This window comes from Lygodium microphyllum, chromosome 14, assembly GCF_053477565.2.
Source record: "Lygodium microphyllum isolate KBCC chromosome 14, Lygodium_microphyllum_v1.1.10, whole genome shotgun sequence".
NCBI lineage: Eukaryota > Viridiplantae > Streptophyta > Polypodiopsida > Schizaeales > Lygodiaceae > Lygodium > Lygodium microphyllum.
The window spans coordinates 150062087-150088050 of NC_141148.1; the positions used below are offsets into that span (position 1 = coordinate 150062087).

The 25964-nt window shown below is 38.0% G+C and overlaps 1 protein-coding gene and 1 long non-coding RNA gene across 9 annotated transcripts in view; both read right to left on the bottom strand.

Annotated features, from left to right (window-relative positions):
* Positions 1-24366, bottom strand: part of LOC148026227 (MADS-box transcription factor 23-like) — a 64193-nt gene extending 39827 nt beyond the window's left edge. For 2 of the 8 annotated variants that reach the window (XR_015693200.1, XM_087693517.1), the window contains exons 1-5: positions 23731-24089; positions 4778-4892; positions 4572-4633; positions 4383-4485; positions 4229-4270 (exon numbers count right to left, since the gene is read on the bottom strand). Coding sequence is in view for 7 of the 8 variants with exons in the window: in XM_087693517.1 (XP_087549643.1) it covers positions 4229-4270; positions 4383-4485; positions 4572-4633; positions 4778-4892; positions 23731-23972 (564 nt within the window). In the remaining variant the exon portion in view is untranslated. The other 6 variants (XM_087693515.1, XM_087693516.1, XM_087693510.1 and 3 more) reach the window with 6 other exon arrangements.
* LOC148026228 (uncharacterized) lies at positions 24239-25143 on the bottom strand. Its single transcript, XR_015693201.1, has 3 exons — positions 24664-25143; positions 24460-24501; positions 24239-24370 (listed from the first exon to the last, which is right to left on the bottom strand). It is a non-coding gene; the product is annotated as an uncharacterized LOC148026228 (long non-coding RNA).
* Between the last annotated feature and the right edge of the window lie 821 nt (positions 25144-25964).

Below are 25964 nucleotides of genomic sequence, written 5' to 3' on the forward strand. Positions count from 1 at the left end.
TTTTTGCTCTCATTGTTGTATTGGAATTAGAGTTGTACCAAATGGATGTGAATTTTTTGCATGGCAACATTGATGTGGAAATCTACATGAAATAGCCTGAGGGCTTTGGCATTCCTAGAAAAGAGTAGATGGTGTGTAAACTAAAATACAGTTTATATGGACTAAAGCAAGCACCACGGTAGTGGTACAAAAAGTTTGACACTTTTATGTTATTTCATGGATTTACATGGAGCCATGCAGATTATTATTTGTACATGAAAAAGGATACAGATGGCAACCCCATCATACTTGTTTTGTATGTGGATGATATGTTGCTAGCTGGGAAAAGAAAGACTAGCTTGGATGCTCTCAAAGACCAACTGAAATCAGCCTTCTCCATGATAGATTAAGGGAATGCAAAGCATATTTTGGGCACGAGGATCTGTAGAAATACAACGCAAAAATTGTTGTTTTTATCTTAAGAAAAGTACATCAAAAATTTACTAGAAAAATTTAACATGACTAAAGCTAAGCCCTTTGGGTTGCCTTTACCTCCAAACCTTAAGCTTAGGAAAGCCAACGGACCAAAAGATGATGTGGAAGCCAATGCTATGAAGGGAACCCCTTATGCATCAACTTGTGGCTCTCTTATGTATGCTATGGTTTCTACTTATTGAGGCATTGCTTATGCAGTGGGAGTTGTCAACAAGTTTATGCCAAATCCTGGCAAAACACATTGGGAGGTTGTCAAGTGTATTCTTCGATACCTAAATGGTACAAAAAGAAAGTGTATTTGCTATGGGTAGGGTGCACTTAGTTTGCAGGGTTATTGTGATGCAGACATGGTAGGTGACTTGGACACTCATAGATCCACAGGCCGATATGTCTTTACAATTGCTGGTGGGGCCGTTTCTTGGTGTTCCATGTTGCAAAATATTGTAACACTGAGTACTACTAAAGCTGAATACATATCAACTATATTGAAGCATCTAAGGAAGCTATATGGTTGAGTAGAGTTTTAGAGGATCTTGGCATGTCTATTGGTACTGCAATGTTGGGATGTGATAGCCACACTGCTATGTATCTAGCTAAGAATGCCATGTATCATTCACGCGCAAAGCATATAGATGTGAGATATCACTTTATCATACAGATTCTGAAAGATGGTCTAATCACATTGACCAAAATCAAAACATAGGACAACCTTGCTGATGTTCTCACTAAAAGTCTAAGAAAAGCTTAGCATGAGCATTGCATATGACTAGTGGGAGTTAGTTAGAGGTTCACTTCGGACCTTTAAGTGGGAGGTTGTTTGGATAAAGGCCCTTTTTTCACCTCTGTGTATAGTACATGTACATTATTTAGTTGTACATGTGAATGCACCCTTACATGCCCTAAGTATAAATACATTTTATTCTTTGTGTACCAACACATTGTTGGTACACCCAAATTGAATCATACTTTCACATACACACTCTCACTCCTTGAACTACTACTCACTCCAATTGAGCTACAATACTTTTCTCAAAACCATCTGAATCCACATCGACATGAAAACAACTTGATGATGCATCGGCTATAATAGGTGAGTCCCCAACCTTCTCGTTGCTTTTTCTTGATACTTGCGATATACTTGGTGGAGTGACCTATGATTGTAATCTACCACTCCAAGCTCTATCAATAGTAGATCCATGACTACTAAGAGACTCATGTGTCCCACTCATAGTCTATGACTATTGACTTGTTTTATATACAACCATGTCGTCATATACATTAGCCCCAATTGTATCTCGCACATTACTACACTAGCTAATCATTTCATCACAGACAACATCTCTACTAACTCTCAACTCATGTGTAATAGGGTTATAGTGTATGTATCCCTTTTGGTCAAGAGAATATGTCACAAATATATATATTTTAAATTTGGAATCAAAATTATTATACAACTCGTTAGAAATATGCACATAAGCAATACATCCAATCACTTTCAAATGGAATAGATTTAGCTTTTTACTAGTATACTTCCCCTTGGATGCCATACCATGTATAGCAACCTAAGTGTCCCATTTATAAATAGTAGAAATTACTTCAACCCGATACTAATGAGGTAACTCTCTTTTAGACATCAATGCTCGAGCCACCTCTGTGATATGCCTATTTTTTCACTGAGTAACTCCATTTTGTTACAAAGTGTACCTACATGTAAATTGCCTTTGCCCCCTTCCTTGGAATTATTCTTAGGGAGCTCATTTGGGGCATTGTATTAGTGTATTAGTAAGCAATAGGCAAAGCACACAAACTTGAGAAACTTTTTGCCATCCTCACTCTACTATTGGAGTGAAGAAAGGATGTCCTATCTCATTGATACTTTTGGATTATACATTGATGAGATCTCTACCTAAACCTCCAAAGGAGGATATACAAGAGCCCCACTAGCAGATATTTGGATACCCCCTTGCTTTATACATATGATATGTAGTTGATAGTTGGTTCTCCATAGGAGCTACAAAGACACTTGGATGTACTATACTCTTATGTGCAAGAGAGTGTGCTCTTAATCAACCTTGGAAAAACTAAGGTTATTGTGTTCAATGCCACACCATAGTGGGTTAGAAGATTAGCATCAAGCTTTAATTATGGGCAATAAGGATTGAGTATGTAGATGCTTATGTATATTTGTACATCTTATTCATAGGATCTAGTTTCTCTATGAGGGAGGTATCAAAGACTAACTGACATAGGGATGTACAACATTGAGAGGGTTTGAAATGATGTGTACACAAGTATAATTCTAGGATCCCCACAGTAACCAATGGCAATAAGATGCTTGGTCACATCCATATTGTTGTATGAGGTATGGTCATGGTACCTAGTCTTGACCACCATAGTAGATCAAGCCGCACATATGATCAAATATAAGGATTTGGTTCTACATGAGATTGTTACAAGTAAGTTGAACACTCCTTCGATTGTGGTGAAAGCTCTTACTAGATTGGTATCATTCTTACACAAATTATGAAAGCTAGCTAGATGCATATAAGCATGGCTCACCCTTGGGTCCTCACGATAGCTTGCTACAAATGGTAACACTTCATGTTGGCATGCCTAGATCGTATCATGTTTTCAAGTACAAGAATTCAACATGGACATGTCACCACTCTCTCAGTAATCCCTTAATTCACCATCTATCATTTTGAGCCATTAGGTAACTCCAAGATCATCAGATAGAATCTTATTTATCTAGAGACTAGTAGGGAATGTCTAACACCAGTATCTGTGCTCAAAAGGAAGATGGATTAGGATGGTTTTATTGTATGTCTACATACATGGATGCTTACTAATGGAATTAGATGTGCTGTTGGTTAGTTGTATATCTCTTCAGATTAGCTAGATATTCAAACTAGGAGATATGCATCCACACCTCCCGATGAGCATATGTGTTGGATCTGCAATAAGAGCCAAAGATAGAGGAGCACTACATCTATTCTTGCTTAGTTTACCATGAGATTGGAGGACACTTCCATTGTTTGTTTAGGAATTTGCCTTGGTCGATTTTGAAAGTTATGAACTATACAATTAGAGATGCCTTGGTCTTTTTCTCCTGAAGATATGAGGACTAAGAGAGACTATCCTTAGAGATAAAGAGTGATATCAAGGGCCCATCTAGTGATAACTCATAAATTTCATTATGAGAAGTATCTAAGTGGCCTCAAACTAGTCCTATTGTATATTCAAGAGGACTGTTGGGAAGTGCTACACACAACCTCAACCACGTCTAGCTCACGGACATTGATTAATTGAATGGTTCAAGTTCGTTGATCTTGGGCCCTAGTCTCTAGAGCTGAATAGACAAGAGGACACATTAGATTATTGCTTGAGCTAGAGGCACAACCCCTAGGTTCTTCTCTTTGTGGGATGAGATTGAGGCTATGCACCAAGGACCATTGAGGGATTTCTTGAGATTATCTATACTCTCATGGTCTTCATGGGTCCACTTCATGTATCTTTAGTCTTGACGTAATGTTTGGATACCTAGAAACCTCCGTTATCAGCAATCTAGATTTCTTTGTACTGTTGGTTTATCTATTCGATAGTTGCATTAATGTCCAAACAATGGTAACCCATGGTCTCATAGGTAATTTTGGCCTTTGGCATACGTTAGCCTCTCTCTCTCTCTCTCTCTCTCTCTCTCTCTCTCTCTCTCTTACACAACCTTTTGGTGAGATGGACAATTGTGGCGGCTTACCTTCTCTTTAAGCTCCTCCAGCTGCTCCAAAAGAAGCTCACCCTGCAAGCACAAGGGAGGGTTCAAGAAGAGCACTTGGTGAAAAAAAATGAGGTGGATGAGGTGAGGGATGTGTCTTCAAGTGCGCGTAAATTGTAAATTTCAACGTATAAACCTTCTTAGCACGAATTTGTCCAAGGCTGTTATGAATTTGCTGCTCCAAACGGATCAGGTCCTTCAGCGAAAGCTTCTCCAAGTCGTCGCCCATCAGATTCCTGCTGCACAGCATCAAAGCATTTGGAGCTGAGTTAAAAGACTCACTCCACCCTCCACGATTATACCAGACCGACATGCATGCACGAACCTTTGAAGTGCTCTGAGTTTCTCGGTGTACTGAGTCAGCTTGTCTGTCGCCTCGACATTTGGCTGCCATCAAAAGACCAGGGAAGATCAGCTCAAGCTAGCAAGCTAAGTTTGATTCTGGCTGTTATGTTATCATTTCCAGTAGAGAGATTTCTATACCATCCACATTATTAATGCCAACATTTTAGACATCAGCGCTACAGAGACCTGCTTATCAATAAAACATAAGGCATCATCACGCACTTCAGTTGCATTGAGGAGTGCCTCCGGGGCTCCAGCATCTTCTTGAGATTTCACGTAACGCTCAAGTATTCCTTGCATGCTGAAAGACCACACCACACCACAATCGTCAATTGTTACTCTTTGTGTATATTACCTATATCTTAACATTGTGCCACAGTAGTCATTGAGAAAGTCTACTTGTTTTCAATAACTAATTTATGAAAATATTCATTTACCAAACAAGTTCAATTGTTTCCCTTAGGATCTAGCATATTTGATGCATATCCACATATGACCAACTCCCAATGTAGGTGGAGTACATCTATGCAACATGATCCCTGCTACGAACCATAGTGGGTTGTTTATTTTCAAGGTTTTTTGAGAGGCCAATGTTGGATGCTGCATGGCTACAGATAGTATTGTGCACTCCCTTCTCTCAGTTGCTCAACTTTCTATGGTGCGAGGACCAATGTGTATAATGACAACTATGTTAGTATTTGATATCTCATGGGTACATGAGGCTTAGATATGGAGTGTCTATGGTCCTCTATAGGTTGGTGTTATGCTTTCGGTAGATGTACTATTGGTCGACATAATGGTAGCCAACCTTCCCTTTTCTCTAGGCTATAAAGGGGCCAATAGAATGACAATTAAGGCTCCCATTAGACTTTTTCTATTTAGGTGAGCTATGTAATATGTTTTCACTTATTGACCTATATACATTGTCTCACACAAATTAAGAAACGTGAACCATTTTGTAGACACTTATAAATGAAACAAAAAAGTAATGATGAGAAGCTTATAGAGTGACACTCACGAATGCATTATTTTGAAGTCTTATCAAATCTAAAAAATTAAGAGTACTGAAAAACTCTGTAAGAACCTACTGGCTCATTGACTTTATCTTTGTTTTGTCTTGCTCCTCAAAAGATTCTCTTTGTATGCCTAGATCTCCAATAAGAATAGCCCTACAGAGATTTGTTCCTTGTGCTCCATCACCTTGTGGAGAGGCCCAAACACCTCCTTAAAAAAGGCAATGAAATCTCCCTCTGATCTCATAATATACAATACATCTACAAATAAAGTGCTCCTTAGACTCAACCTCCTAGTGGACTCTGGGATGCACCTACACTACCATCCGTATCACATGTGTTTAGAGGGTATCGAAGAACCCTATTTACTTATGTGTTAATACAGGAAGGCTTGACCCCTTTTCCTTAAGAAATGCATGGTTGTCTTCCAAATTGTGACAAAAAGGTCCACTTTGTAAATTGACTCTTATGTACGAATAGGGAATTCCAATCATGGCTCATGTCTTGATCTTTGTCTTGAAATCCGATGTCTTCAAAGTTCACATCGATCCTTGTTGTATGCAAAATTGTGCTCTTTACAAAGATCCATTCTAGATGGACTTTGCAACAATCCTCGTAGTTATGATAATCAAAGCTAATGCTCATTGTCTTGGTCATCATTGTAGTTGTCCTTGTGGTATCTATAGAAGCACCTTTTCATTTGATCTTGTCAATTGTATCGTAGTACCATGTGTATCCTTCAAAAATCTTCCCAAAAAAAGGATATATGTTGTCTTTTGATGGGAACAACCTCTGGAAGTGGATGGTGACCTGCTCATTGTTGCCTTTCAAGATTAGTTAGCTCTCTAGAGTAAAAGTGATCTACTCTTGCTCCAAAATCTATGTCCTACTAATTGACTTGATTGGATGCACCCAACTTACTACAGCTACAAAACGATTGTTGGAAATGTTGGAAATCTTGCATTTAGAATTGGAAAAGTGGATGGATGTGAGAATATTTGTGAAATGCTAAAGCCCACTTTTGAGGGAGAAACAATAGCTACAAGGGGTCTCAAGTAGGTCATGTGGCCAAAATGAGGAAAAACATAATAAATCATATAAAAATGTTGTCTCACATGGTTGTAAGGAGGAAAATCCAATAGATCAAATTGAAAATGTTGGCTCTATGTCATTCTTCATGGCAGTGAACCATGTAATAGTGCACCATCGAAAAGAAAAGAACATGAAGGAAAGAGAAGAGTAGATAAAATGCAAAAAAAATAGAAGAAAGACACTAATCTGCATACTTATAAAAAGTTGCACATAATCAACCCTTGCATCTACAGAGGTACATTAGTGAGGATGTCAAATTGATGGTAAAAGATTAGAGAGTGACTCTGAGGAAGATTAGAGAGAACGAGCATTGGTTGGAATGATGTGTGGAGGCATAAGAGTAGATCCTTATAAGTAGGCAAAGGCTATGAAGTAGGAAAATCTTAGGCTATCAAGGACAATACCTTTATAAAAGTATCCACCCATTGAGAAGAAATACTACTCGAAGTGCCACATAGCAAATTATGCAATGCACCTCATAAAGTGAATTGTATGTAAGGAAAATGCTAAGTGCAACAATGGATAATGAAGCCCTATTTTCACATGACATTCCTATAATGAAGGAGTCTAACACAAAAGAAAGATTGATAGACAATGATAGAGATAGGATTTTGTGTTCCCTTGTTTGACTCAAACATGAGGCTCACAAGTAAGAGATGTACACACAATGAGAGAGAGAGAGAGAGACAGAGAGACAGAGGAGCAAAGGCTTTCTATTTACTCACTCAATATCTCATTCCCTTCCTTTCATGCAAGCTTAGGATGAAGCACAAAGAGATTGGACAAGAAAGAGTACTCTTTTTTGAATCCACTTGAGGAAAGAAATGCCAAAAGAGTAAAAAGGGAGAAAGTTGGCAAGTCTTGATCTAAAGGGTCATTTGTATCCATGTGACTTCACAGGCATATAGTTTGAGACCAAAGCTGGGCATATGTAATTTGCATCCTTTCTATGTTAGTTTTCTAGTTTTACTTACATGGTGTACAAGTTATATGATTGATACAAAAACTATATGTGCTTTATTTATGATTCTCAATTTTTGGATACCAGTTTTCTCATATCCCTTCACTTTTTTGAATGGGACCATTATTCCTCATTGAACGCTTGATGTCATCCTCTGATTATAGTGAATGTAAGTCTTTCTCGACCATAACTACACCATTTTCTCCAAAACTTGTGCATTCATTCCTTGTTCTCATTCGTTCACTTAATATTATTGACCCATTGCCAATAGTCATCTCACATATTGAAAGACGAACCCATTACAAGTCTAAAGGCTAGCGCCAAAGGTGCTAAGTTCTTGCTTTTACAAGAAATTCGAATCATGTGTACTCTTGTGATAGGAAAGAGTCTGTTAGCAATCATGTGTGTCTTGTGGTCATCTCCTGCTTGTGAGCCTTACCGTGAGTTAGTAGACGAGGACATTCGGAGTTTTGACATTGTATTTGTCTGTCATTTAATATGGTTTAGACACTTTAGATAGAGGGCATAGTAGTGTATTTCTTTTTGTGCACTTTTGGCTTTTTTTTTGGGGTTTGACCACATTGAGGGTTTTCCTCAAGGAATTTACTATATATATATATCCTCTACATCACATGTGCTCAAGGCCTATTTATAAATATCCTTACCTATGAATTTTTCTTGAATAAAACATAACCCTTTTCTATTCAATTTGTAAATAACCCCTTTATACTACACCCTTTTGGATGTAAAAATGTATAGAAATGGTGTTTTAAAAATACCTTATTTTGAACTCACAGGATGCACACATATATTCATGAGTAACTTACCCAAGGGGTTTTCCCTCTTTTTGGCCTATATATAGGTGGTCAGCCTTTCCACTTTCTTTATCAATTATCCATCATTGATCCTTCGTGATAAGCCAACCCTTCTCATTCTCTCATCCCCCAACTACCATTTGTATCAACTCTGGTACGTAGAGATGCATGTTGGGGCTGATTATTGCAACCTTGTATCTTCAACCATTACACTCATAATGTTCATTCTCTCTCCTGCATTCTCTCTTTGTGTCATTCTTTTGTCCATGTTCACTTTTCTCTTTCCATTGTGGACTCTCACATGGTATTAGCACACCCATGCATTGGAGCTAGAGATTTTGAAGAGGAGCACTCTATTCACTATTTTAGTTATGTTCATTGCCAATTTTGGGGGCAATACATTTGCACTTTTCCTCATACCTCACTGGGTGGACTATTCTTTCGTTTACAGATCTGCATTTTGTAGGTAGCCCAAGTATCTAGTGCTCGTTTCAAGTAAATGAGAGCTCCTACCAGCTACCTGATTAATTTCAAGATGTAGGTAGCCCATTCTAGGTGGCTCATTCTCAAGTGGATAAACACATGTCAACACCTGTCTATTATAGCTAGGTGTATCCTCTATCATGGGTGGCATTCCAACAACCTCGGCTACCTATTTTTTGCCATCTGAAACATTGCCAATAAACTTGCATTTGACAATTGGCATTTCACCTCATACCTAGGTGGCACATTTCTTATAGGACCTAGTCATCTTCTACTTGTGTTTTGATTTAGCACTATAAGTAGACCCTTCTTCTACTATATTTTGACCAAGTGAGGTAAGCATATTAGTTGGGTAGCCTATTTTCTATGCTAGATGGCCATTACTATAGACCTAGGTGACTTGTTTGTTGTGTGTTTCCTTCATGATTGGAAACTCCTCATCTACCTTGCCTCAATCACTTTTCTTCTATACTATGGCCCAATAGACCCTGATTTTCCCGAGGACATCTCTTATTTTGGTTGGCCTTATTCCAATGGCAATATCTTCTTTGTTTTCTTGCAAGTACTTTATTGAAGGACATTTATGGTGGCTAACGTGTATTCTAATAATGGGGGATTGTGTGGTTTGAGATCATTCACACCAACCACCATCATATCACTCTTTCCCCTTATATCTTTCTGGGGCTTCTACTCTCTAATTGGCATTGATGGTAGGTCTTGAGCAATTGCTAGTCCTACCCTCTCTCTTCATCATCGAGTCTTTATTCCCTACCACTTGGCCCTTGGTCCTTGGTGTTTCTATGCAGCTTATGGTGCCTTCGATACTTCCTTGCTATCGTCTCATAACTGGGTTCAAGGCTTGGCTTACCCATCCCCAACTGGAGTTTTCATGAGTGATCTATTCCAAGCCTCTTTGTTTCCTTTACCCTTTGGTGGCCATCCATTTGATCGGATTTTTCTATGGAGAGGGGGTCTTGCTCCTTGACTAGCTTTCACGATCGATGAACTACATCAGCATTGGCAGTCTTCCTGCCACTAGATCTCCATCTCGTTTGGCATTTTGCAACATCTAGGATCTAAGAGGTGTTAGCAATAATGTGTCTTATATGGTCATCTTCTACCTATGAGCCTTAGTTAGTCAAACAAGGATGTTAGGAGCTCTGATATTGTGTTTATATGTCATTTTATGTGTTTTAGAAACTTTAGATGGAGGGCACATTATGACATTTCTTTTTGTGTGCTTTTGGTTATTTTTGGGAGGTTTGATCATATTTAGTTATTTTCCTCTTTTTCACCTACATATAGCCAGCCAGCCCTCCCACTTTTGGCCTAGATGGAGGGCATAGTATTGCATTTCTTTTTGTGTACTTTTGGCTATTTTTGGGAGGTTTGACCACATTTAGGATTTTTTCTCTTTTTTTGCCTATATATAGGTGGCCTGCCCTCCCACTTCCATTATCCATTATTGATCATTGTGATCAACAATGGACCAACCCTCTTCATTCTCTCATTCCCCTACTCCCATATAATGGCCCCCACATTGATGATAGAGTTGTATGTTTGGGCTGACTATTGCAACCTTGTACGTAGCCATTGAAGTCACATTGTTCCTTCTCTCTCTTGCATTCTCTATTTGGCTTCTTCTCTATGTGTTCACATTCCTCTTTTAGTTGCACACTCTCATAGAGTCTACCATTTTCTTAGGTACAAATATTTAAGTAACATGTAGTCAGAGCACATGAATATTTACATTACATGATTACCACTTTTATGCAAACATCTCAATAGCTTTAAAAACACCAAATTTGTGGAAATAATGGTGATGATAATATTTATAATATTGATTGTATTTAGCTATACCGAAAAACGTTTATATACTAGCGAGTGGGTATTCTATATGAAAACTAGAGGGAATCTAGTTTCATTTTACTATTGGAAATTTTGAAATAAGGGTTGATTAAAGTACACATTGTAAATTGAAAACTAGTAGGGGGACCATGTTAATACATAGAGAGAAGGAGAGAGAGAGAGAGGATCATTTCTCAATATGGAAGCGACAAGAAGTGAGAGAAAGAGGAAACGGTGAAAATAATAGGAATAGAACATCAAAGATGATGAATTCTCAATAATCAAGTGAAAGGACAAGTGAGAGAAACAAAAAATCATAAAAATGAATAAGAAAAGAATGCATGTATTGTCATGGATAGAACAATAAGCAACAAGAAAATAGACTCATTTATATCCACAAGAGGTCTTGGTTCTCTTGTTATTGAAAATATATTATATAGCTCCATGAGAGAGAGAGACACACACAAAGAGAGAGAGAGAGAGAGAGAGAGAGAGAGAGAGAGAGAGAGAGAGACTTTGTATATGTGTGTGTGTGTGTGCGCGCGTGCGTGCGAGCATGTGTGCATGCACATGTGTGTGTGAATGAGCAAGAAAGAGTGTCTTATACCTTTTTGTTTCCTCTTCCAACTCTTTCTCTATTCAATCCCCCATTTTATTAGTTCTATTCTTAATAGATTCTATAGTATTTCTTAGCAACTTTCTCCATCCATAATTTGTTATGCTCTCACTCTCACACTAAGGACAATATTGTGCTTCTCTCACACTAAGAACAACATTGTGGTTTATACCCCTAGTGATTCCAAGTTATCACCGTTATAACATAAAAAGTTTTTGCAAAGGAGTTCCCCATAGTTGTAATATGGAATTTTATGATGAAATTCTCAAAGTATAGTGAAGTTGAGGAAATTTGATTACACAAGCTATGCTTAAAGATTCAAAGTGGTGTAGCTTACTAAAAGCCTAAGGTCTTGGCATTTTGTCGATAAGGAAGGTGTACAAAGAAACTAGATGGATTTAAAAGGTGTTGTATGTCAATTTGTTTTCATTAGTATGAAGAGAAGTATAAACCAACTTGGGGCTTAAAATATATCAACATTTCAATAAGACACATGGAGTTGAGCTTGGTTATTAGGCATCACTTATTACAATATCAATGGTGGGTGAAAGGCGTGGTAGAAAATATAAACAATAAGCCATGGGTTAGGCATAAGGATTTTTTCACGAGAATGGTACATATATTAGTTAAGGGTTTTTCACACACACACACACACACACACACACACACACACACACACACAGAGAAAGAGATGGAAACCTAGATACATATTAGATGGAAAAGAAAATATACTAGATATATAAAGTCTATGAAATGGTTAAGTACATTTAAAAAGGTTTAAATAGAGAGATATAAAAGTATTCCTAAAATGTAGAAGCTATAAAGAGCCTATTAGCAAACATGTTATCTAGCATCTTATTCCATGTTCACCTCTTTCTTGTGAGCCTCAACTTGGCTTGATGAGGACATTATGAGCTTTAACATTGTCATTGTCTCTCTACCCTTTATGTGTGTCAATTTACTCACTTAAAGCACATTAGGTTTCACTAGTTGTTGGTTGGTCAAGTTGGCCACTTTTTTAAGTGAAAATTGGTTGGATCATAGTTGCATACATTATCAACCTATTTCATGCCTCTATACCTATAAAAATAGCCACTCATATGCCTTCACAGACGTTCATCCAAGTGCCAAGATTATTCCTAATCTTGCTCGATTAGATTCTCATCTTCTATCCAATTGTGAAGATTACTCCTCATCTTCCTCACTTACATTCTCATCTTTTGGATTAGTCTAGAGCCCTTGATGTGAATCTTGCACGTGTAGGGGTGATTATTTGTGACCTTATATTGTGTCTAAATGATAGTATTTTTCTTCTACTTCATTTGCATTTCATCTTCTTTTTCTCTTCTCTTGATGTTCCTCTACTTTAGCTACACACTCTCACAAGGGATCCCATGTTAATATTACAATCTTACCATACACTAATGATGACTCAAAGCTAACTCCTTGATTTTTCATTAATGATGTAATGTGCCCGCCTATCAACTATCCAACCATGTTTTAGCGGTCCATCGAGAAACGAATCTAAGAGTCACTGCCTAGCACTCCCAGGGAATATTCTAGGGTTTGTCGCCTAGGGTTTCCCGTGTTCACCTCGCAATAGAATGTTCACGGCCGAACCCACTAGGATCGACCTAAAATCTGGGTTCTTAGGGCTAAGGTCTCCTAACAGCATTCTAGCATCGGATTTTGGACTCCTACTTTACACAGAGATACCCAATCCGAAGCAAATCCATACCCCACTTGGTTCAAAGAGAATGGGAAACGAGAGGGATGCACCGGTGAACCTCTCTACCCGTAGGGCATAGTTCCATTTCAATCCCCGGGCCAAGGTCTCCTAACAGTATTCTATCGTCGAGTTTTGGACATTGTACTCTACGCAGAGATACCTAATCCGAAGCAGATCCATACCACACTTGGTTTAAAGATAATGGAAAACGAAAGGGATGCACTGGTCAACCTCTCTGCCTGTAGGGCATAGTCCCATTCTGGTCCCTTAAAATGGCATAAATCTAGTTCTAACTTAACAATACCTAAAGGCGAATGGTTCTATCCACCCGCTTCCCTTGATAGGCATTATTTAGTTATCTAATTAGGTGTTACCATATTTATGTATGACATTTAAAATCAACTTCCTTAATTAAATCTTTAGGGAACATGGTTCGTTCATGTAATTTACAACACAGACATGAAAACAAAGTAAGCAGACCTTTTGACAAACAAGTTCCTTAACTTATCTCCAAGTTAATCTTTGTCTCTTGCCCATACACGAGATCCACCCATGCAAAATATCATTTCTTAATTAATCCAATTAAGAATCAAGCATAATTAAGGCAATAAGCCTAATATCATCTTCTAGTGAAACATTCCTTTATTTTCCATGGCTACTTGTCATTACTAACCTTTGCCATGCTTTTACCATCAAACACAAGCACTTGGAATATTTATCCAAATCACAATGCAACAATCAATTGATTGTAAAAAGCATTTAGGGTGTTGTTCAATCAACCAACAAAACTAATTGTATTTCTCCCAAACGATAGAAAAATAGACGCAATAATAATTCCATCGCATATTCGCTCTCCCCCTTGGGATCAAAGAGAAATTATGTGCAAAGTTTACTTAATACCTGTATGCACAATTCCTAATGTTATTCTTTTTACAATTATGCTATTCATAACCCCTGACCAATTGTTCTTTGCAATAACTTCCCTTGATACATGCACTTTGCAAACTCCATCTTTTGAATATGTGAGAAGAGGCCTATCCCTTCCCATGACCTATTCTCGTACATCATAGTATGAAGCCTAATGTATCTCATGTGAGAATCAAAGCAAGCAACTGTCAATTTAGAAATACATTCCTTACGATCGAAATCGCAGTTGGATTGACAGTGATGCCTTCACCTGAAGCTTCATTGCTAATTGTAGGATTGCCATCCGTATGCGACATTCTTCGCTTAGAGGCCATCATATCCACAAGTAGACTCAAGAGATTAAGAAGGCAAAATAGATTTGAGATGGGAGAGCATAAGAGAAGATGGCTCCATTGAGGATCGAGATAGAGAGAATTAAGCTAACTCTCTCCCTTACAGCCTCTCGGGGTAACTCCTCTCTCTCACACACACACACACACTCACACACACACACACACACACACATAATCTCTTGGAGGGATATCCTTCTCTCTACCTCCCTCTCGCAACCTCTTGGGGTCTCCTTATGCTCCCTTGTGCCTCCCCATGCCTCATATTTATAATGAATTAGAGAAGAGGGGATGTGGCTGAGAACAAGAATTCTTGGTGGAGGGGCTCTTGGAAGAATCAGTGATCTGATACTCAAATCATAAAGTTGATGGTTCCATTGGCTCCAAAAGGGGGGGTAAAACCCTAAGACACTTGATTAGAAATCTTTCAGATCACTCCTTCTTTCTCTTTGTGTTCGAAGTGTTGTCTATTGCTTGTAAACTGCAATCACGACACGCGAGATTTCACTAATCTTTCTCTTGATTTTTTTCTTTTTATAAAATCTCCAAAACTTACTAAAACATCACTTGTCTTTTCTTTTAAATGACATTTAATTCTAGAAATTTCTATATCTTTTTAGAATAATATCCAAAATATCTAGAATATGCTAGTTTACCCCAAAATCTAATATTTTTGGACCATCCATTCTATACATATTAACACTAGTGATTAATATGGCTCATAACTCTCATTCACATTGTAACTTCTATGAAGGGTGGCTATGGTCCTTGTTAATCCAAGGTAAATATCATATTTATGACTCTCGATTTTTAAAATAAAATGTTTTAATTAAATAAAAATTATTAGTTATTAATGTTAGTTAGTTTTTACCTTAGTTAGTAACTTACTAAATTATTAATTGAGTAACTAACTTTCGTACTAACCAACTAACTTTTAATTGCATGGAAATGTTACAAATGATAGCCTTACAACTACTATTAAGAAAAACTCATTTCAATCCAAATTCTTTTTTTTCACAAATATCCATGCCATTATTTTGACAAATCATGCTAAGGTACATTATTCCTATTCCCAATGTTGAAAATGAGGTGCATTAAAAACTTATCCTAACTCTTAGAATTGAAACATGGGTATATTCAAAATGTCTGATATATAATGCGACAACCTAGATGTTTGTGCTCATAAGGGCAAGTTGGGACTCTACAAAAACTGTTCAACCCAAAACATGTCATCTCAAATATCTAGTGATTTGCATATATATAGCATCTTAAACATCATCCATAATACTTTGAATACATCAAAGATATGATAAAAAACATTAACCAAAGAGATGGCATCTCAAACATCATCTAATATTTCGAACAAATGTAGCTTGAAAGTTAACAATAGTCCTACAAGGCATGAAACATATGCATCCTCATCCTCCCTTCCAAATTAATACTATTTAGTTATCCTCCACATGGTACCTCAAAAATTGCTATGATACAATTATCCTACTCTAATGGTTCTTAATGCTTATTTGTTCTAAAACCATGGAGTCTCTAAAATTGTAGATTCTAAATGAAAAGGGAGAACAATCCACCTCCGTATCTCAATATCAAATTTCAAAGATTCTTAAAATGATGTTTATGGTAATAAATCTCCTATAAGTATTGACATGACTACAAAATTATTAGTAGATTAGTTAGCTCATAGGAGTTTGTGCATAGGTACATTTTTTAAAAGTGTAATTTTATTTCTAATTTTTAGGCATCTAACCGTGGCTTTCTTGCATATTATTTGCTAGCTAACTACATTAATGATGCCATATTATTGACAAACATAGAGAGTTGATATGATTCCTTTCTATTTTCTAGAACTGCTATGATCGATATCAATGTCTAACTCTATCTCAAGCACCTTGGTAGTGGGTTAGCCATCCATTACTTGGCAATATATTGTTTATTTCAATTGTCATTGTTATATATACTTTGATTAGCTAATAGCAATCTATACTATATTCTTACTATATTGTACCAAATCACCCATGATCTGAGAGAGAATATTAAAAACTTAGTCAATTCATCAATGAAGTATATGGATGTCCCAGTGCGATGGGAAAATATTTTTCAAAGTGAATTGGTCACCACTTCTTTAGGTGTTTAATTTGGCTTCCTAGCACATTCATTTCTAGTTGATTGCATAATGATGTCTCATTAATACTCACCAATCTATTTATATTTTTATCCTATTTATTGCTAGTTATTTCCTTCTCCTCTCATTCATTCAACACAAATCTACAGTTGTTCCATTGGAGAGTGGGAGCAAGAGACAATGCCCACATAGCCAGTGACTAACTATTGTATTTGACCATCTCATGTTTTGGTATATGGATTCCATTTCTTGAGCATTATTTTGAGTTATTTTTTTCATGTTCTTCCCTTCTTTGTAGTCTCTCTCTTCCCTCTTGTGTTATGAAATTTATGAGGCAACAAGTTTATACACTTCCATCACTACACCAACTTCCAATAACTACTAATTATTTTCAAAATCTTCATGTTCATCTGCTTGTTTTATTGTTGAATAGCTACAAATGAGATAAGAACACATAGAAGAGTCATCAATCACATTCAGGGATTCACTAGAAATCCTACACTTGGCAAGTTTCATATGCTTGCTCTACTCTCAAGATCCAAGCCAAGTGTATCTTATGCCTTTAATGTCCAACTATGTCACCATCCACACCACTATGTGAAGGTCCAAATTATTGACATGTACATGGTTTACATATCCCTCAATCCTTAAAGATATCAATATTAATTGTCCCTTTTGTGTTACTTTTGACTTTCATATCCATCTCCACAATTAGAAGCTCACCAGACCCAAAATTGAAAAGAACTTGAAGATCTTCAAAAACTTATTTCTATACTTCACGATTGTATACCTAATATAACATTGTTTCTTCCCTTAAAAGTATTGGACATCATATGGTCCTTTAAATTCATTAGGAATATTCCATGATTATCACATCCATCTCCTGGAATTGCATTGTCTATAAGCTCTTTATCAAATGTAGTTTCCTCATAGAAATAAGCATGTCATAAGACATATCCATGTTATAAACAACATATTCAAGAAGGTTCAAATTAAAAGCATAAGCATAATCTATGTATAAAGCTTAAAATTAATGTTTGTATATAGCTTTCAAGTTACAATCACTATCATGATTGCCCTACTCTTCATTCACATCCTCTTTTATAAGGGCCTTAGTAAACATGTAAATACTTCTCCACATCTTTGTTTTAGAGAGAAATTAGCCCCCTTTCCAAATCTTGAATAGAAGCCACTATCCTTGGTTAATTCTGCTAACAATGAGAGGAAAAGTTCTTCGATAGACTGCCATAACATCATGGTTTATATAAATATACCACATTAACTAGTTGCTCTAAAGATAGTACTTAAACCAAGCATTTGAAAGTTGATTGGTTAGCTAGATAGAGCTTCCCTTATGCCACAACTCCGGTAGAGGCAAGAAGAATAGTTGTTACCAATTAACCAAACAATTTTCCACTTTGGCTCAATTCTTAATATAGGAATTTATTTACATTCTCTCATTGATTCATGGCCTAGGGTGTACATCCATTAATTGCCCACAATTGAAATCCACCAGTTTGTTCCTTAAGTTTGTTCTTAATGTAAGTAAATTTTCTAAGAGAAATATGAAGGTCTCTTATTCCTCTCTAAATGTAGATATAATGTATCATTCTAGGTTTTCTTATTTTCACTTGAGCTCAATCATGTCTCCTTGCTTGAGGGTGTAGACAAAAATCTTTAGGATAGCATATACATTCAACATAGAAGTAATTTTGAAGAGTTAAAGTTATAGAAAAAAATATACATCAAGGTTTTATTTATAAAAAGTTTAAAAGAACAAAATTCCAATCTAAAATGATGCTTTGTGTATACCAAAAAGTTGAATCTCATCCTCCAACATACAAGGGCTTTGAGATACACCTCAAACCCATATGTGCTATATAGGAGTCCTATGTAGTGAATTCTCGATCTCCTTTTATCATCCTCCTAGTGAATTTAATCCTTTAAAATATGTATGCAATGATTTTTTAAGTACACGTGTAGCACATAGGTGGCATATATATTTTCTCTATAATGATTACTTAACCTGCTTTATTGTCCTACTATACTTAGTTTCAATTTTCCATAGTTTTGTGGATCATCATTTACATGGTTTTCACCAAAGAAAGATTTTCACTTTTATTCCAATGCTCTTAACAACTTCCTTTTGTCCAAGATTCTATATACTAATATATCAATGTCATCTGCCTTACTAGTAAAATTATTGGCTCTCTACACTACATGACTAGGCAAAGAATGCATGCCTTCTCCTCAGGAGGTTCACTATGGAAATCCTTACTACCTATGTGTAAAGATTCTATCCACTAAATTTCATGTTCAACAAAGTTAAGACGTGGAGATGATTATTGGACATATAAAGTTTTCCTAAACAATCAACAAAGTAGTTGTATAGTGGTTGTTAATAGTTACATGCTTTTGTGTAGATGCTTTGAGGAGAAGTTAGTGCATTCTTTCTAAAGAATGAGGCTTCATTCCATGCAAAGAAATTGCCATTGTTCTAAGCTATGACACTACTACATTGTATCAAATGGGATAGAAATATGTAAGAGCTATTCTCATTAATGAGGCACAACAAAGATATGATAAGCAAAAGGAAATGGAAACTCACTATTTAGTAAATCCAATGCTCAACAAATATCTTGAGACATAAAGTTAAGAAATGCAACCACAAACTTCAAAGAAATAAAAACCTCTAAATCAAAACTCACTATTTCAGTTGATCCAATGGTCAACATATATCTTAAGATGTAAATTTAGGAAATACCAATACAAACTTCGAGAATAAAAACCTCTACTAACATGTAGCATGTCTCCTTATTTATCAAATCAAGTACCCTTAAGCACAAACGATAAAATCCTTGCATCATTTAACTTGAACTTCAAATTACCTTCTCTCTTTACCAATCACTTTCCTCTCCCTCCCTCCCTCCCTCCCTCTCTCTCTCTCTCTCTCTCTCTCTCTCTCTCTCTCTCTCTCTCTCTCTCTCTCTCTCTCTCTCTCTCTCATCTAAAATATTCAATAAATAACATTCTTCAACTCATCAATTAAGAATAAAACTGATCTTCTTGACTTCTCTACTCTCCTTCCATGAAGCATTCCACTTGTGCCTACATAGTCAAATCCTACATCCTAAAACTTCAACACTATCATGCCAAGATTTTGAACCATCATTCTCCTTATTCCATGCCTCACCAACAAATTGCTCTTACTTTGGCTTGCCATAGCCATATCAACTAAGACCTGAAGTGTGGTAAATAAGGATTCTCATTTACATTGTGGGTTGAGAGCTCCATGTTCTCATATGAGTGTTAGCTATTATGGGCACCATAGGCATAATCATAGAAACATCGGTCTAGATATTGAGATCTCTAGCTTTACTATCCTATTGTGCCTACTCTCATAAGGACACTAGTGAAAAGATTATAGAAACGTGAACCAAGCTATCAAAGTTGAAATGTTAATAGAGAAGAAATCCATTATAGTGGTATTGGTTGAGGAGTTATTAGAGCAAGTTGAAGGGAAGTTGTAAGCATACAAGAGTTGTGGGACAACATAAAATTATAATATGCATACTAGTTTGGATCCAGGTTCCTAGAGGGTTTGGTGGTGAGAAAGAAATCTCACCAATGTCCATTGGATAGTCATCTATTTGTTAGGGACCTTGTAGTAGAGCAATAGCAAAGTACACTGTAGGCACAAACTAGTTGTTTGGTAAAGACAATGTCAACAACTATGTTAACCTTCATGAATAATTTGAACATTCACTGCATTTAGGTAAATCACAATGTGTGTTGGCTTGTGTTTAAAGACACATATATCAAATGTATAAAGAATATTAATGTAATGGAAAGATCAACAAGTAGATTGTTCTACTTCAAAAATCTTCTATGTTGGTATGATAATTTTCCAACCCTATTTTTGAGACAAAAGTACTTCCTGGATTAAAATTGTTATTTACATATATAATGAATATATAATGATGTGCATGGACCTTATGTAAGGAGATTGAGTGAGATGAACATTACAATATTGACAATTGTATGGTACTTGGGTTTAGTGGGCCTATGTTTGCAAGCATACTTTGGTTTCATGGGTTTTGTAGTTAGAGGTGACTTTTGGGAACTATCCAATACTATTATGGGTGAATAGTTAGCAATGAAGACTAGAGTAGGATTGAATTCTATGCAAATTAGGTCTTAACAAAGAACTTGGTTGGGTGAAAAACTCACTGTTGCTCATGATTTCTTTCTCAGAATGTACTATGTATTACAAATAAGTTAGTAGAACGTACCAAAAAGATGTTGGGATACTCTAGCAGGATAACCGAGTCAACAAAAGGATCCGTACACTTTAGAAGGAATTAGAGTGGTTAAAATAAAGAACATGAACATTGTTGAACATGCAAGTGCTCTACTGAATGAAGATAATCATTAAAAAGTTGTTGATTTGAAGTAGGCAACATTTGTGTTTTACCTCAAAAGTAGAAGTCTAAATATAGGATTTTTCATTCTAACTTAAAAGAGGCATCCTAAGATGTAAATCAATTTTGCCTTAAGAAACATCAATCCTATCTAATACGCAAGTGTCCAAGCAAAGCAATTGATCAAATAAGAATGGTGAAGAACTTAACACCTCTATACACATCATAAAGAAAAGTATAAGTAAAGAACATTTTGGTCTTATTTTAGAATGAGCATACTACGGTGAGCTTGGGCTCTTAAATTGAGAAGCTTGGGGTCTTATTTTAGAATGGGCGTACTATTGTAAGCTTGGGGTCTTAAATTGAGAAGCTTGCATTTGCAAAGAAGAAAAGACTTTGATCCACAACTTCCAAGCTTGCATTTGCAAAGAAGAAGAGAAAAGACTTTGCTCCAAAATTTTCAGAAGGTCATAAAACATAGTGTCCACTTATAGTATTAAAATGGTTGTGATCACCAAGGTTTACAAAGGATAAGAGAAAAGACTTGGACCCGAACTCTCCAAAGATGCCTGATCATTCATTATGACCACATTTGGAAGGTTATAAACTATGTAGTCCACTTATAGTATCAAATTGTTGTGATCGCAAAGGAATGGCAGAAGTTACAACTTCTAGGATAGCAAGCTACAATGAGTCCTTCACATACATAGGCTTGAGTGCAAAAATCCTTAATGCTGGTGATGTGATGGAACATGATGACCTTAAGCAATAAATCTCATTTTGCTTACATCAGTCACAATGTCTCTTGGCACATCAAGGGTGAAAATTCAACGTTTTCTTTTATAAATAATGGTTCCTTCAATGGAAGATCAAAATATAGCTCTAGAGTCTATAGAAAAAAGTGTATATCCTACCACTCCAAATTTTGAATAATGTCTCTTGGCACATCAAGGGTGAAATTCAGCGTTTTCTTTTATAAATAATGGTTCCTTCAATGGAAGATCAAAATATAGCTCTAGAGTCTATAGAAAAAAGTGTATATCCTACCACGCCAAATTTTGAACCTCATTATTCAGGAAAAGCACACTCCTTATAAAGGGAGGGGAAATTATTAATTATACAATCATGGATATTTTTATGTTTATAGGGGAAAAACTCCTTAAATAGAAATAACGATGAAATCGATTTCAAAAGATGGGGTTGTCCAACAAAGATAGCAGATAGAAGTGGCGCTTTGGTTGCTGTTGCACATTGCCACCAAAAAAGTAGCTAGATGTAGGAGGGTTTGATCAAACTCAGACTGCATAGTATATGTCCTATACCACAAAAGATCGCCTAGCAGCAAGTATTGACAACTACAACACTGGAATTGTTGCCCAGCAAGGAGGGGAGGATATGTCCAACACTGAAGGCAGTACCAAGTGGGCTGCAGTTAGGCCACACTGTCAGATGTAGATGAAATGTAGGGTCTTCAACACCAGAGGATGTTGCGCAACTGGTTGTAACGTGAATAATAACTCCATTTCATCATCATCATCAGCTCCCACCAAGGCTGTAGCACCATGCGAGAGGGTACAAGAGAAAGAAGAGCGAAGACAGAGAGAATAGAGAAGAAATGCCTATCTGGGCAGGTCTTCAACACCAGAGGACATTCTAAAGGTTATAAATCTCATGGCTGTCATGACTCTTCACGAGTCCAAGCAACCGGTGCGACAAACGTTTGCTATGATGCAATTTGGAACAGAAAACAGCAAGGCGATGGAGTTTGCAGACGATGTCACCTCGATAGAGGCTGGACAAAGGCATTTTGAAACACTAAACCTTCTCGATCACGGGTGAGGAGAATTTGGAAAGTGGTGTGGTGGGGTGTACAACTTATTGCTAAATATGGGTGTGGGCTATCGTTAGTTTCTTAATAATGCGGTGAATTGTATTATTATTCGGGTGAGAAGTATGTATCTCCTCTTGGTTTTGGGCTGTCGTGAGCAGGCATCTTGAAGGCAAAGACATTCATCACAGTGGTGCCGTAGTCGCTGAATTTGGAATATTGGCGTCTCACTATCAGGGAGCTTTTAGCGCTTTGAGGTGAATGACCTTAAAGCATCAGTCCTATTCTAAGTATGGGCATGCAGCATCATTAATACACGGTAATAGATGCTTCGCCTCCTTTTGACATATGGATGTTTCCACGCTTGAGAATCTTACCACACTGAGATGTAGTTAGTTGCGGGCTGTGCATTCATTCCAAGATTCCTGCTTAGAGAATCAGCCAGCAGTTCCGAGAACACATGGATGATGCGAGCGTCGTGACACTCATTGCTGGATACCTGCTGCAGTTGTGCAAGAGACCTTAACATTCTCCTCTTTAGCTCATGACGATAAGCAGCCGAACATTCGAGTGTCCTTGACCCACAGGCAGATATAACTAGAGTCATATGGCTTACAGACAGAACTTAGAAGTCCAGTGGCTGATGTTCGTCCGGTGGAAGGAGCATTGCTAGGCAAGGGGTTAATTTAGCGTGGTTCGAAGTGTAGAGTCGAGTCCGGTACATCGGGGTGTACCCCTGAGATCATTCTACTGACTCGCGGCTTGTTTGGTAATAGGTATTGTGCCTCTGATTCTGGAGAAGCGTGCTTGTCAATCGACAGGAGTACTAGCAGGTACTAATGATTTGTATAGCAGGTGGTCAGAAGAGAGAGAGAGAGAGATTGTCCGGGGCGAAAGAGACAGAGACAGAGAGACAGCGAGGGAGAGGGGCTGGGGAGCATACCTGGAGCTGGCGAACTGGAAGAGCTTTCCCTTGCTGGAGAAGATGATGACGGCCACGTCGGCGTCGCACAGCACCGAGAGGTCGTGGGCCTTCTTGAGGAGGCCCCCCCGCCGCTTGGAGAACGTCACCTGCCGCGTCGTCGCGTTCTCGATCCGCTTGATCTTGATCTTGCGCCGCACCATCGTCGTCGATCGATCGCTGGCTCGCTCTTCACGCATCATCGTCATCCGTCGCCCATCCATCCAATAAATACAAAGACAACCACACACCCGTAATTGGCTTTAGTCTTAGCCAAAAACTGAGTACAACTCCAAAAAAGGAAAAGAGAGCAGACAAAAGCATTTGTCTGATCAGCTCTTCACGCACCTCCAATAACACTAAAATAAGAAAGCAAGCTAGGTAAGGGCCCAAGGGGGGGGGGAGGGCAGAGAGAGAGAGAGAGAGATACCTGAAGTGAGATAACACAGCTATGAGAGTCTCGCTAGAGCAATGCTTGTAGCTACCTCTCTCTCTCTCTCTCTCCCTGTGAGCGAGCAAAAGTATGCCTGGAGAGAGCGAGAGAGAGAGACAGACACACACACACACACACAGACAGAATACCAACAAGTCGTCGAGGCTGCAGTTTGTGGTATTGCTGCAGCTGCTTGTCGGCAGAAAAACGTGAAATGACCTAAAGGAAAAAAAGGGTGAATATTGACAATGGAAATACCAGAGGGGAAAAGTATTTGCCTGCAAAAGCGATTAAGTCGAGCTTATCCACAATGTACGAGCCTACACAGTGCACGAGAGAGACGTGACGAGTACAGTATCAGTCCGAAGATCCCCGGCCTAATGCAAGCCTAATCGCAGGTCCTAAGCCGCGAGTTTAAGCAATGATAAGACCGTAACTTTCAAATGGACTACGGTACATTTCGCGCCACCGCACGCACGTACTTTGGTGGGTGGGGGTGGCGGGTCTGTTCGCTATCACTTCTGCTATTCCGACCAATGACAAAGCTCTCTCTCTCTGTGTCTGCCTGCCTGCATCTATGATCTCGGGGCAGCTCACGCGACCTCTCCAGAAGACTGAAGTTCTGAGTCCGGAGTCCTCCCTCTAAAATAGTATGGCATAATTCTCCAATTTGAGGTGGTGTGTCCTTTTTGCCCCGAGAGGTCGTCCTCTCTGCTCTCCCAACAACAAGTTCCTGGACAGGACCTCCCCCCATCACTGATCAGTACTTTTCCCGGTCGCGTCTCCTTTCCCAAATCGTGACGGTACACCTCCATGACACTGAAAACCACGGCAGGGACTGCTAGCCAGACCCGCTCTCACACGCACTTTAGTGCCCCCACGTCATATGGGCTGCTGACTTAATTTCCCAAACCAGGCTCTCTAAATGCCGGGGCATAATTCTTCTGATGATCTGTCGACTAAGTAAGACTCCATGATCATCGAAGAGAGCCGCTCGGGAAAAAGCGAAGCACTTACGAAGCACCCAGTTGGTGGGACATCCATGAGGGCGATGGGCGACCTGCTATATCACCTTGTGGTGAGCTCGAGTCACACACACACATACACGGGCGACCTCTTATTACCTTGTTGTGAGCTCCAGTATCCACCCACCCACCCCGCCAACCTTCATCCTTTCAGACACAAAGAAACACGAGCTAGCTAATGCTCGAAACAAGTTAGAAGTACGATTTGGAATGACTGCCCTTCCAGAATATCGGACCAAGGTCCAAGACCAACGTCCATGAAATCATTTTTAGAAGCAATTGCAGATTCCTCCCAACCCCCAAGAATGTATGCCTTTTGCTTATTTAGTCCTTAGAATATAATCGGTTATTTCATTGAGTCTCCCTTTATGTGCATGATATATATTCTCCCATCATATAATCTATAATTCCTCATTTAAAATTGGCTAATTTTGTAATTCAAATTTTCCCAATAAGACGAACTCGTCTTGCTCAATGCTCACAATCTCATTGTTTGATCATCTTTAAAAATACTAGAGGCTTCATTTTCATCTCTAGCAATCCATTGGACACTTCACCTCAAATTTTCATGAACATTGTGAAACTGAGCTTGCCACATTATTGAAAACAAAATGCATAGCTTGCTAATCTTTCAAAAGGAGAGTGGCTAAGGTTGCGAAAATAGGGAATTTGAAAAAAGAAGGAGATGGATCAAAATAGTGAATTTACATAAAGAGAGAAGACATTTACAACTCCAAAGTTGATACATCTCCTCAAAA